General features: G+C 52.1%; 1 protein-coding gene across 2 annotated transcripts; it reads right to left on the bottom strand.

The window, feature by feature from the left end:
* Positions 1-4,906: 4,906 nt before the first annotated feature.
* UBXN1 (UBX domain protein 1) lies at positions 4,907-7,462 on the bottom strand. Of its 2 annotated transcripts, XM_040981872.1 has the most exons (10): positions 7,414-7,462; positions 7,254-7,343; positions 7,087-7,140; positions 6,889-6,995; positions 6,702-6,771; positions 6,426-6,617; positions 6,289-6,340; positions 6,034-6,150; positions 5,184-5,376; positions 4,907-5,045 (listed from the first exon to the last, which is right to left on the bottom strand). In XM_040981872.1, exons 2-10 carry the CDS (start codon positions 7,310-7,312, stop codon positions 4,996-4,998), a joined length of 894 nt encoding a protein of 297 aa, XP_040837806.1. In that variant the 5' UTR covers positions 7,313-7,343; positions 7,414-7,462; the 3' UTR covers positions 4,907-4,995. The 2 variants fall into 2 exon arrangements, with proteins under 2 accessions (XP_040837806.1, XP_040837807.1); XM_040981873.1 differs by lacking the exons at positions 6,702-6,771; positions 6,889-6,995; positions 7,414-7,462 and having other exon boundaries at positions 7,254-7,405.
* Between the last annotated feature and the right edge of the window lie 6,156 nt (positions 7,463-13,618).

The following is a 13,618-nucleotide window of genomic DNA, read 5'->3' as shown; positions in this document are numbered from 1 at the left end:
AGATGTGGAACCTGAGCAACATCAGCCACTAGACCAAATGCCCCCCCACACACACACCCCCGGGTATTGAAGGTTTGACTTGCTGTGCCACGGGGCCAGCCCCAGCAGCCTTCAGTCCTCGTATCCAGGTGTAAGAGCTGTTGGGACATGCCGCTGAAAGCTTGCAATTACGTCACAAGGGTCACACCCCTTCTGACCATTTTATATACTGTTACTCCAGCAAGACTGCAGTTGAAAAACAGCCTTTATGGAAAGCTACCCACTGGCATACACTTGGCAGACGTGGGGGCAAGACCAGGCTGAATCTGTTCACGTCATCCACTGGCAAATCCAGGCACCAGTGTGGGTTGACCCAGGTTCGGTCGCAACAAAGACTAGTGTACAATATGGAATGCCGAGGTGAGGTTGCCTGTACCGGAGGGGACCGCAGCGTCCAACCAGCCTGAGAACAAGAAAGGAAGTAGGCAGAGCCAGCAGGGGAATAAGGGTTCCTTTGCAGGATAGCTACTTCCGCAGGAGAGCATGGGCTGGGATGGGGGCAGACCCGACTAGGCAGAGCTACCACACCTGTGTGCCTCATGTGGACTAGATCAGGGAAAAGCCGGGCTCGGCGGATTATTCCTACTGGTGCAAACAGAATTAAAGTGGGCAAGGTTTGGTTGGGCAGCATCAACTGGAATCTGGGAGTGGAAGAGGCCTGGGAGGGAAATAGTGGGCTCATCCCTCTTGGGTTACCACTTCCACGGGAGGACATAAAACTAAGATAGCGGCTGGGGTGGAATGGGGTGTGGGACAGACTGGATTACTGCTACACTTACTGGCAAACCAGGGTTGGGGGCGGGCCTGGTGGGGGTTATTGTGGGTCGCTCCAACTATGCTGCAGCTCCCACTGGTTTAGGTGAGGGCCAAATATGCGCGGGGCAGAACCAGGCTGGACTGCAACACCCATTGGTTCCAGTGGAAGTCGGGAGTGAAAACAGAACCAACCCAGCAATTACAACCACCAGCTGATTGGAGCGATGGACGGTGCCTGGCCCTGTACTTGTTAGCACATACAAGAAGTTTCTTTGGAGATCTTCCTAATCTAAATGCTGGACTCAGAATCCTAACGAAGAAAAGAGAGAAGACAGAACAGGTCAACCAACCATCTCAGCTATGATGGACTATGTCAATCAGTGGATTTTTCAAAGACCTCATAGTGCTTGGAGTGGCAAGATTGACAGCGATTCATAACTGTTGCAATATCAAAACCACTCGAGCAAGAACCTCAGAGCATGCCCTACACCCGGGACTTGGGGAGGGTGGGAAATTGGGTGGGCCTTTTCCCTTAATACCCCCCTTTTAAACATGAAGGTAACAAGATGGAAAACATACTAGTATTATCCACTTTCCTGTAGCCCTTGAACCTTCTTACTCTAACTAAGTATGTAAAAAATGTCAAAATAAATTTTATTTAAAAAAAAAAAAGACATGCATCATACATATTAAAAAATAATACTGAATTTTGACAAAAAAAAAAAAAAAAGAAAAACAGCCTTTAAGTCATCAGAATTCTGAAGTTCTGTCATGTCTAAACCCAGTTTTAAGCACTAGTTGTTTTGCTGGATGATGGTCTTAAGCTGAACATATTTTTAAAACTTAATTTCTTAAAAGATTTATTTTTATTGGAAAGTCAGATCTACAGAGCAGACAGACGGATCTTGTATTTGCTGATTCACTCTCCAAGTGGCCGCACTGGCCAGAGCTGACCTGATCTAAAGCCAGGAGTCTCTTCTGGGTCTCCCAAGTGGCTTCAAGATCCCAAGGCTTTGGGCTGTCCTCTTCTGCTTTCCCAGGCCACAAGCAGGGAGCTGGATGGGAAGTGGAGCTGCAGGGATTGAGCTGGTGCCCTGAGGATTTTGAAGATTGTTTACACAGTTGAGAGGAATGCATGCAGGGTCAGGGTGGGGTGGTCAGGTATGCAGGAAGGTGGGTGTCACCTTTCAGTCTTCTGTGTCTGCCTGGAAGAAGCTGCTCCTTGCTGACAAACTACACCAGCACCTTAGAGATACCAGAATCTGATGTGAGGAAGAGTGCCCAAGGATGTTACTTTTTTGGTTTTGATGAGAAGTTGATTTCATTGCTCCATGATTGAAAACAAAAACCTTTCCAAGGTCTACTGGTTGAAAAAATCCCACATTAGTGCATCCACAGACCCAGGAACATGCTGCTAGCTGAACCTATTTGTCCTGTGTGATCTTTTAATCCTTGATAAGTAGAGTGGCAGAGAAAGGAAGATACAGAGATCTTCCACCCATCTTCTTGTTCACTTGCAAAGTGGTTCCAACTTCCAGGACTGGTCCAGTCTGGTGCAGGGAGCTCAAAACTACAGCCAGGTCTCCCACATAAACAGGGATCCAGCTGCACCTTGGCCATTTTCTGTTGTACACTAGCAGTAGCCAGATTGGAAATAGAGCAGCCCAAAGTTTTTGAGATTTATTTATTCTTTATTGGAAAGTCAGATTTACAGAAAGATCTTCCATGTGCTGTCTCACTCCCCAAGGGGCCACAGTGGCCAGAGCTGAGTCAATCCAAAGCCAGGAGCCAGGAGCTTTTTCCGGGTCTCCCATGCAGGTGCATGGTCCCAAGGCTTTGGTCTGTGCTTCTGCTGCTTTCCCAGGCTATAAGCAGGGAGCTTGGAAGTGGAGCAGCTGGGAGATAAACTGATGCCCACATAGGATCTCGGCACACACAAGGCAAGAACTTCCGCCACAAGGTTACCACGCCAGGCCCAAGCAGCCTGTACCTGAAGTGGCCATCCAATATGAGATGCCTAGCCTAGCCCACTGCAATGTTGAAGCTAGTTATATGATCTATACAGTTTACAGGGTGCCTCATTCCCAGCCCAGGAATGAGAGGAGTCAGCAGCTGCTAATGGGGCCCCTGGGGAAGTGGTCAGCTTCCCAGCTGTGTGCAGGTTTAACTTACAGCGTCTGCTGGGCACGGAGCAGCCTACATTGGTGCCTTCATGTCATGTGAGTAGATACTCTGTAGGAACTGCTTTGATTCTTCTCAGGTTAGCCTGAGATGAACCATCTCCCCCAACGTATGCCAGACACCCCAAGGGGGAGCCAGCATGCCTTTTTGGCTTGCGTTGCTGTTCTGTGGTTTTGTTTGGTGAAGCATATTAAATGCATTTTCAGCATAATGGCTTATCAGGATAACCCTGTTGTAGGGTGGGGGGCATTTGTACTTGGCACTAACAGGAAAACACCAGTGTGGCTGTGACTTGGAACATTTATTTGAAAGGCAAAGATACACAGAGAAAGACGGAGATCCACATCTGCTGGTTCACTCCCCAGACAGCCACGATGGCTGTGTCCAGGCCAGGCAGGAACCAGGGGCCATTCCCATAAGGATGGCAGGGGCTCACATACCTGGGTCACCCTCCACTGCCCTCCCTCTGTGACACAAACCAGTGTCTTTAAGGGATGCCGAGGTTGGAGCCAGTGTCATAAGCGGCTGGTGCCTTAAGGCTGGCCCCAGGGACTTGTTTAGAGCACAAGACTTGTAGCAGAGTGAAGGTCTGGATAACATTAGAAAAATAACTCTTCTGGGGGCTGCCATTGCGGTATGGTGACTTGACGCTGCTTGCGAAGCCTGTGCCCCTGCCGCCCACAGTTCATGATTCCTTGCTGGGGTCTGTGTGATGGGTGTGGAAGACAGGAAGTTGTGAAGAGTATCGTTCTATTGCAGGCAAGGTCGCAAGGAACTTCCCGCTGTGTGGCAAGGCCCGGCGGATGTCTCTACAACACCTGAATGCAGCTCTGCCTCCCTTTGCATGGACACCGGACAACCCCGCTGAGTATTCTGTAATCTATTTAGGCATTGTCTGCCTCTGCGGAGTTACTGTTAAATATCAATAGGAACTTAGAAGCTAATGTTGCTGGTGCCGTTTTTAGCCAAAGAGCTGTTATTGCTGTTAGGGCTGCATCCTGTGGCAATATGTTAATCAAGAGTGTTAAATCCCCCTTTTGATCCTATGCTAATCAAGGGTGCTAACCCCCCTTTTTGATCCTATGCTAATCAAGGGTGTTCTGTCTTCAGGTGTAGTGGGAATCTATTCTTTCCCTCTTTCTTTGATCTTTTAGGCCCCTTCCTTCCTTGACTGTCTCAAGACCTAGCTGTAAAGTCATTGTGGTAGGAATGTGCTACTGACTGATATGCATCATCTATTGAAAACCTTTTCCTAGCCAGGCGCCAGGTGCCAGGTGAATGGCAACCTAGCCTTAGGTGAAACAAATGGCAGATTTATCATTAGAAACCCCCGCTTGAGCGTGACGTAAAAAGCCTGAGCCAGAGTTTGACTGATTTTGTATAAATAAAGCGGACAGCTTTTGTGCGTCGTCCACGATAGTCAAGAGTTCCTAGTGGTCCGTCTCTTTCTTTCTTTGCGCCTCATCCACACACCCTTCGCGAGTTCCGAACTCAGCTGGAGCTGGACTCCGGCAGTTCCTGGCTCCAGCATGGCTCCAATCTGGCAGCTTCTGGGAAATGAACCAGCAGATGGATGACCTACGCCTCTCCCTTTCAAAATAAATATTTGTGTTCAAAAATTAACCCATTTAACACCTAATACTTTTTGGAATTTATCAGATACTAGGTACCCTGAAACAATCCCAGGAAACAGGCACAATTATCTCTTCCTAAAAAGTTAAGCACTAGGTATGTGGAATTTTCAACTTACACAGCACTGTCCCCACAGGAGTGGAAACGGCCCATGTCTACACTGGCTGCCCCTCGTCATCTCTCCTCCCTAACCTGCCCCCACAGCTCCTCTGAAACTCTCGGTGAATAGCAGGATCTGCTGCACGCTGCCTCGGCACCGTCCCATCCCTCCCAACAAGTCAGGAAGCAGTCGGCCACGTACAGAACTCAGCGGGTCTATTTATTGGGAGGAAGGTGTCAGTGCTTTACAAAGATGGAGAGATTAAAGAACGGTGAGATGAAGGCCTCTCAGCTGGGACACTTCTTGGCCACAATGAGGACAGCAGAAGGCACGAGTCCTAAAGATGAAAGAACGGGCTTGGTTGCTCTTGGATTCCTAGCCGCACACAGCACCCGGCGTCTGCACACAGCCCCTTCTTTTCCCAGGCACACCCCCTGCTCCCCTACATCCTGGCTTGTGGGCCCGCCTGACATACCCAGCTCCTGCAGAGGCCGCTCCATGTCAGCCTCCGAGAAGGCCCGCCTGGGGAAGCCACTGAGCAACTGCACAGGGTACTGGTCTCCCCCAGGCTCCTCCCCTCGGTGGAGCTCCACGTAGAGCCGCACAGCCGCCAGCTGTTCCCGGGCCCGGAAGGTCTGGGTCAGTGACGTCCCATCTGGCAGCCTGACCTAGAAGGCAGACAGGGAAGACGGCATTCAGACCGAGTGAGGGTGCCCGCATCATAGTACAGCTGGAGCCTATGCTGCTGGCGTCCCATAGGGGCACTGGCTGAAGTCTTGGCTGCTCCGTTTCTGATCCAGTTCCCTGCTTGTTGCATAGGAAGATAACAGGATGACTTGGACCCTGGACTCTGTTATGCCCGTGGGAGACCTGGAAGAAGCTCCAGGCTCCTGGCTTCGAGTCAGCCCAGCTCCTGCCCTGGCGGTCTTTTGGGGAGTGAGCCAGCAGATGGAAGATCTCCCTCTCTTTCTCTCCTTATATCTGTTAATCTGCCTTTCAAATAGAAATAAATAAATCTTAAAATCAAACAATTCCCAGCTCCCTCACAATCTAAGACAAGGACGGAAACTTCCAAAAATATCTGGAAAAAGGTGAACAAGTAAAAGGGGAACTGCTGAGTAAGAGTGAGGTATGGATTTAAATAAGACCAAGGCAAGTGAAATTTGACCCTTTCCTAGGAGTAGAGGAGATAGTATTTCAAAAGTCATTTACAAAGAAGGGAGAGATTTGGCACAGGGAAGAGGACTGAAAAAAAAAAAGCTCTGAGCTGGCACCTTAAGGCCCAACTGGGGGAGTCCTGGAAGCAGAGAACCCAGAGCTAGTACCTGGATGCGACACTGGTCATACTCGCGCTTGCTGGGGGGCTCCTGGCTGGGAGAGGAAGGCACAGGGCCCGGCTCTGCCGCTGCTGGGGCTGGCTGAGAAGCCACAGTGCCACCATACTAGATGAAGCAAAAACACACCGTCAGGCCCTCGGACACCCTGAGTAGAACGGGTCCCCAAGGCCCAGGTTCGCCCCCTGAGGCCGGACCTACCAAGCCACCCTCCCCGTCACCCCCAGCGCCTTCCCACCCACCTACCTTCTTGGCCCTCTCCGCTTTGTCCCTCTCAATCTTTTCTCGAACCCTCTGTCTGGAATGCGGACAGGACAGAAAGGTCAGCTGGCCCCGTAGCAAGCCTGGACTCCGACCCGCCCCCGCCAGCACGGCCAGCACACCTGGCGGCCAGCTCTTCCGCCTTCTCCCGCCTCCGCTCCTCGGCGGCCCGGCGCAGCTCATCCTCCTGCAGCCGCTGCCGTGCGGCCGTCAGCTCCTGCCCCTGCCTCCTGCGCTGCCTCTCCCGCTCCAGGGCTTCGCGCTCCTCTCGCTCTTCCCGCTCCCGCTGCTTCTGTGCCACCAGCTCTGTCATCCTGGGCCCCAGAGAGGACACAGATGGGCTGTCAGTAGCGAGAAGGGGCTCCCCACCACATCGGGGCACATGGCTCCCTACCCACCTCTTGGTCTGTTCCCGTCTCTCCTCCTCGCTCAGAGCCCGCTTGCCTTCTCCCGTGCCCAACCCGGGGCCTGCAAACGAGCAACAACCTCATTATTTCCGTTTTGCATCCTGCTCGGGTGCTTGGGATGAACTACACCCCGTTCCTGCCGTCCCCCGGCCCCCCATCGCACTCCCTGAGTCAGGACCTTCCGGGCCACTCTGCTCCGATGGGGTGGGCTCCCGTCCCAGAATATGTCCCAGGGGCGTCTCGAGAGGCTCGTCCACGTCAGGGTCATCTTCATGCTCCATCAACCTTGTCAGGAGAGGCCGACAGGGAGGCTGGCATGCAGGCTGTCCCGGACCCCAACCCTGACAGCGCCCACCCCACCGCTGGGTGGGCTTACCAGTCCATCGCGGCCTCGATACCCTGGTTCCCCGTGAGGGCCAGAGCCTTCTCCCTGGAGGGACAAACAGCCTGAATAGTGTCCACGAGCCATGGCGACCGGCCGACCAGGGTCAAGGCCGGGACTGGTCAGCACGGGCTGGGGGTGGGGGACGAAGGCTCCCTTACGCGCGTCCCTGGGGGAAGCCCATCTCGACGAGGCTCTCCAGGGCCGTGAGCTCCGCCATGGTGCCACCGCCGCGTCTGCGTCCAGGGGACCTGCCGTGCCAAGAGGGAGGGTCAGCGCGGGGCCAGCACGCCGCCCCGGGCCGGGCGCTCCTTCACTCACCGGCTCCTCCGGACCTGCCGGGGACACTGACGAGAAGAAAGCCGAAGGGAAACGGAAGTGCCCGCTTCTGTTTGGGTCACGTGGAGGGGGAGGGACGGACGTGGACGGGAGCCGAGAAGAGCCAGAAAGCTCGCGTCCTCGGTGCCTGATCTCGCGCCGGTGGCGCCCAGAGCCACCTCGGGAGTCCAAGCCCAGGTGGCACCGGCTCGCACGTCCCGGGGATCCAGTGGGGCAAATGGAGTCGGCTCCCCTTGGAAATCAAAAGGCTCACGGTCCCTCAGCAGGGAGGTGTCGTGAGGCTGTTTGGAGATGTTTCAGCCCTGCCCTACTGCCAAAGGGCCCCATGGATCTCTGCACAACAATATATGTGACCCTGTGATTACTTTTTCGCGCTGCACAAAGCTTACGCGCCAGCTTCATTCTGCCATGTTGTCTGGTAAAAAGCAGACAGTAACACCTGCCCTAGGTACCTGGCGAGTCGGACTGAAGTTCATACGCTGGTCATTACTCGGGCAGTCTAAGGTAACCAGGGCATATTCCTAAACAAACCCAAACCCTCCTCTTGGCCTTTGTCCCTGCCATGGCTTGCAATGTCCCGTTTCAGTTCAGCTTGGTGGACTCTGGGTCATTCTCTGGGACTTTCCAAAATGAGCTGGCTTGGACCCAGCAGCACCAGTGTCTGCAGCATCCGGCATTCACTAACTGCCTAGCGCTCCATGGCTACCACCAGGGCTGCTGGGTCTACGCAGGGGTGATTTTGGAGGGCAGCTGTTCATTCCAGCTACCATCAAGTCCTACTCTGCTTTGCCTCCAGTTTACCACCAGTGCACACTGGGAGGCACCCAGTGATGGAGACCACCCATATAGGCTGAACAGCTGTTGTGAGCAATTATTGGGACAGCCAGTGTCAGATCCCTTAAGTATCTCAGATTGATACAGAACAATGCAAGCTTTTGAATATTTACTTGAAAGAGTGATGGAGAGATGTCATAAGAAGTGACCGGTTGGGACCCAGCGGCTTGGCCTAGTGGCTAAAGTCCTCGTCTTGAACGTGCCGGGATCCCATATGGGCACCGGTTCTAATCCTGGCAGCTCCACTTCCCATCCAGCTCCCTGCTTGTGGCTTGGGAAAGCAGTTGAGAGTGGCCCAAGACTTTGGGACCCTGCACCCGCGTGGGATACCCGGAGGAAGTTCCTGGCTCCTGGCTTTGGATCAGCATAGCCTCGGCCTTTGCGCTCACTTGGGGAGTGAATCATCGGACGAAAGATCTTCCTCTCTGTCTCTCCTCCTCTCTGTATATCTGACTTTCCAATAAAAATAAAATCTTAAAAAAAAAAAAAAGAAGTGACCTGTTGGGGCCTGGCGGCCTGGCCTAGCGGCTAAAGGCCTCACCTTGAACACGCCTATCCTGCTTGCCCTCTCAGGTTCTTCTGACTTAACCCCAATATTGCCACTCCTCCCACCCAGGCTCCTAGGGCCCAAACTCACTCTGGCTCTCCCTCCACCCCCAGCACCAGCAGCTCTTACCATCCTGTTTCTGTTGAACTAGCCACGCCCTGCAGCCGCAGCAGCTGCAGGGAAATCAAAACTCACAGCAGCCTGCTTTCTTGTCTCACACGAAAGAAGAATTTTCATGCGGACAAACTCTAGTTTAAAAGCAAGATTCGTTTAAGGAGAAGGGAGAAAGTGGCTCGCGTCCTGGCGGCAGGAGGGGCTCCAAAGGAGGAAAGAACCCCACCGCCAGGGGACTTAGTATCTCATACCCCATCTCAAGGGACTTTCCTCAAGAACAAAAGATAAACATTTGCTCACAATTTTAAAAACTAAAAATTAAAATTTGTTCACAATAGCACCATGTTCTTAAACAAAAGAACCTCAGGAGGGTGGGACTGGTTAATTTACTCCTTCCCTTCTAATGATAAGCTGATCACTCAGGCATCATTTCATTGACAGTCACCCAGACATGAGATTAGGTGGGTCACTGGTCCTTGTTTTTGTTGCAGCTCTGAGATGGTGAATTGATATATTAATTCAGCCCCTCTGTCCTTCCTCAAGGAAAGAAGGTGCCCGACACAATAGCCTAGTGGCTAAAGTCCTCATCTTGCATGCACTGGGATCCCATATGGGCACCTGTTTTAATCCCGGCAGCCCCACCTCCCATCCAGTTCCCTGCTAGTGGCCTGGGAAAGCAGGTGAGGATGGCCCAAAGCCTTGGGACCCTGCACCCACATGGGAGACCCAGAGGAAATTCCTGGCTCCTGGCTTCGGATTGGCTCAGCTCCAGCCATTGCAGCCACTTAGGGAGTGAATCATCAGGTGGAAGATTTTCCTCTCTGTATATCTGACTGCAATAAAACCAAATAAGTCTTTAAAAGGGAAGTGGGGGAGATTAACTTATTAGACCAAGGAGCCTAATTAACTCCTCCTAGGTATCACCTTAAAACTGTCAGGATGTGCCTGTGACTACAAATTTTTAGTTTAACCCATTAAGGAGTTTAGGGATAGAATTGAGCATCCCCTTGGCTGACACCCCCAGGCTGCCTCTGAGGCCCACTTTAACTACTTTAACTAGTGAGCGAGGCAGCAGGAGGCTCTTTAATGAGGTTTTATACAATAACCTGTTCTCCAGGAGATCCGGCAAGGCTGGGCCAGCCTCGAGGAGCAGCTGGCTGCAATGTGGGACGCCAGAAGAGCAGGCAAGCGGTGCCATCGATGGAAGGCTTTCAATGAATCCTGCCAGCTCTGCCAGGAGCCACGCCACGAGAAATGCAACTGTCCTGGGTATCAAAGAATTCCTGGGTGAGAACCATGGTGGGCCACAGCTAGAAAGCCTTCACTCTGCCCAGCTCCTACAGCATCCATCACCGTGGAGGGATGGCCTGGGGTCAGCGACATCGCAGGTCAAGGTGTGTGCTTCATCCAGAGACACCTGCTGTTCCGTACGAGCCTGCTAGTCAGGCCAGCTCTGCGCTCTGTCCAGCCAGGGAATGGGAGTCCACGGGATGTGTCCCAGAGTGTCACACCTCCTTTATGCTGTCTCTTCCAGTACCGGGCATGAAGAGCTAGACGGTCCTGGGGCTCACGCGACACCTGGGCAGGCCTTAACAGCCAGCTAATTATCTAACTCCTCCTGTCCGCCTCTGGATTTGGAGAACAGCAGAACTTTCCTGGGTGCCTCCAGAATTCCAGTGCCCACACGTGCAAGACCTCAGAAACAGTTTTTGTTAGCTGGCACTGTAGCCTTGAAGGCCACTGTCGAGGGCCCTGGCTTTACCCTAGGCCCTCTTCTGCTCAGTGCAGAAAGGCCAGAACAGTCACCCTGGCTCCTGCCAGCAGCCAGAGTCCCCATGAACAGAGGAGGGGAAGGAGCACGGGACGAGAAGCAGGCCAGACTATGTCCACTAGAACAGACACTATACAACCAGAAGCATTTCTCTTTCCCACAACCATACGTGTTATTCTTTTTAGACTCTGTCTGCTTATCAAGGCTTCATTAGACAGTCTTAGCCATTTTTTTTTTTCATGCATGCTATAGCTTAAGCCTCCCCAGTAATACCATACAGCAAAAGGCTGGGATATTGGGGCCTAGTAGAAAGTGACCCCAGTACCCTGCCAAAGCCAAGTGGTCGCTCCATCCAAGAATGGCTGAATGTGGAGTCTGCGCACAAGGTCAGCATCTGCCGTGGTGATCATCCGCCATCACAGAGGCACCCCAAGACCAACCCTTAGAGACTACACATTCCAGGGAGCTTCAGGAAGAACTCAAACCACCTTTTCAAAAGGACTTTTGATAAGGTACCCCTCTCTCCATTCCTATGTCATCCACTCAAATGCAAAAAAAAAAAAAAAAGAAGAAGAAGAAAGAAAGAAAAAGTTTTTTTCTAACCAAATAAGTTACCAGCTTCTTTTGGAAGGCCAGGAGGGCCGATCCCCTCTCGCACCAGGTTGAGACCACCGCCCAGAGAGCACTCTGCTCTAACTCCACTCAAAGAAGCCATGGAGGAGAACTACAGCCCTCTTCCTTTATATATAACAAATGGGAGGAATCTAAGCAGTAATTCAAACATCCCATTTTGGCCTGGGCGTCACTTCCTGCTTCCCTTTCCCACTGCTTGCAAAATCCCTGCCTTTCCGGTTATCCACCAAAGGGCTATACGCTCCTGGCATCTTACCTGAGAACCCCCTCCCCCCAATCTCTTGTGCCCCTTTCCTGGTCTTCCCAGCACCTGCCAATCACCTGTGACAATCTCAGTCCACAGTCCCTCCCTCTCCACACCCCTCCCCCACACCTACTAGGCGCACCTGATTTGCATGAAACTAACCTGCACGTGTGCTCCCTCCCCTTCCCTGGTTCACCCCAGTCCTCCTCCATCTTGCCCCTTCCCCTGGCAGCCCTGTGTCCTGCCACCAAAGCAGGAGACATCTCCCTTCTTTTTTTTTTTTTTTTTTAAAGATTTGTTTTATCGGAAAGGCAGATGTACAGAGAGGAGGTTTTCCGTCCAATGATTCATTCCCCAAGTGGTCGCAATGGTGGGTGTTGCTCCAATCCGGAGCCAGGAGCCAGGAACTTTTTCCTGGACTCCCACGCGGGTGCAGGGTCCCAAGGCCTTGGGCCATCCTTGACTGCTTTCCCAGGCCACAAGCAGGGAGCTGGGTGGGAAGTGCAGCTACCGGGATTAGAACCGGCACCCATATGGGATCCCAGGCATGTTGGAGGAGAGGACCTTAACCATTACGCTATCGCGCCAGGCCCAACATCTCCCTTCTTGTCCCGCCCCCCCTCAGCCCTGCTCCAGTTCCTACCTGCCGGAGTAAAGGACCTCCTAAGTACTTCATCATGTCAGGCACTTTCAGCTTAAGGTAAAAGAGGACTTGACTGTAGAAGTTAGCTGCCTGTAAGAACTTAACTGCACCAGGCCTAGCACAGTGGGGCTAAAGTACTCACCCTGAACATGCCAAATCCCATATGGGCGCCAGTTCTAATCCCAGGAGCCCTGCTTCCATGCTTGTGACCTGGGAAAGCAGTCAAGGATGGCCCAAAGCCTTGAGACCCTGCACCCGTGTGGGAGACCTGGAGGAGGTTCCTGGCTCCTGGCTTCACATCGGCATAGCACTGGCCGTTGTGGTCACTTAGGGAGTGAATCATCAGATGGAGTATCTTCCTCTTTGTCTCTCTTCCTTTTTGTATATCTGACTTTGTAATAAAAATAAAATAAATCTTAAATAAGACTGATAAATAAATAAATCTGTTTTATTTCTTTATTTTTGACAATCTTTACATGGTTAATTAGGGCACAAAGCTTCAAGGTCTAGGAAAAGTGGGTAAGACTATTATTTCCACATTCACATTGTCTTTTTTTTTTTTTTTTTTTTTTTGGTATCTGGGGTAAAGGGGGTGATAAAGGGAGAAGCCCCACCCAGCCGCCCACCCATCCCAGGTCCTCTATGTGGGGCATGCCCCAAGGGTCTTGCTCAAGTGGTTTTGATAGTTCAACAGTTATGAATTGCTGCCAACTCTCCTTTCCAAGCACGATGAAGTCGCTGCAGAATCCACTGATGGACATAGTCCATTTTAGAGTCTCCGATTGCCCAGTTTTTCACTGCCAACATATGTCTGGGGTACTTGATTGATTTGTTCTGTTCCCTGTCATGGTGCCAGGTGTCCTCTGCAGGTTCCAATAGACTGCCATATCCTCCATGTGCACCTGGTTATGCTGTCCACTGCTCCGTCTGAACCTCTTAGGAGGCTCGGCTCTGACACTTGTACTCCATGGCAGACCATGGAACCTGCAATTCTCTTCATGGTTGGGGTTCGGAGTCCAGCAATCCGATTGGGGAGATCACCAAAGAAACTTTGTCTGAGGTGAACCCAGACCAGGTTCTTGTGTGTGCTTGCAAGTACAGGGCCCAGCACAGTCCAGCACCCCAATCAGCTGGTGTTTGCAATTGCTAGGTTGGTTCTGTTTCTAGCCCTGTCTTCCACTGGAATCAATGGGTGTTGCAGTCCAGCTTGAATCTGCCCAGCACACATTGGGCCCTCACATAAACCAGTGGGAGCTGCAGTCTAGTTGGAATGACCCACAATAACCCCCACCAGGCCCACCCCTGCCCTAGTTCCCGTGCTTGCCAGTATGTACAACAGACCAGTTCACTCTGTTCCACATCCCATTCAGCTCTCATACATATCAATGGGCATTGAGGTCT

Source organism: Ochotona curzoniae, unplaced genomic scaffold (assembly GCF_017591425.1).
Source record: "Ochotona curzoniae isolate NIBS_2020 unplaced genomic scaffold, NIBS_Ocur_1.0 contig_3527, whole genome shotgun sequence".
Classification (NCBI taxonomy): Eukaryota; Metazoa; Chordata; class Mammalia; order Lagomorpha; family Ochotonidae; genus Ochotona; species Ochotona curzoniae.
The sequence above is the reverse complement of the archived record's forward strand: the minus strand, read 5'-3'. Positions and strand labels throughout refer to the sequence as shown.

Coding starts and splice junctions, on each gene's coding strand:
- UBXN1 (XM_040981872.1), bottom strand. CDS start 7,312: ATGGCGGAGCTCACGGCCCTGGAGAGCCTCGTCGAGATGGGCTTCCCC. Junction 6,772..6,888: donor GGAGCAGAGTGGCCCGGAAG/GTCCTGACTCAG, acceptor GCTCGTTTGCAG/GCCCCGGGTTGGGCACGGGA. Junction 6,618..6,701: donor AGACGGGAACAGACCAAGAG/GTGGGTAGGGAG, acceptor TCTGGGGCCCAG/GATGACAGAGCTGGTGGCAC.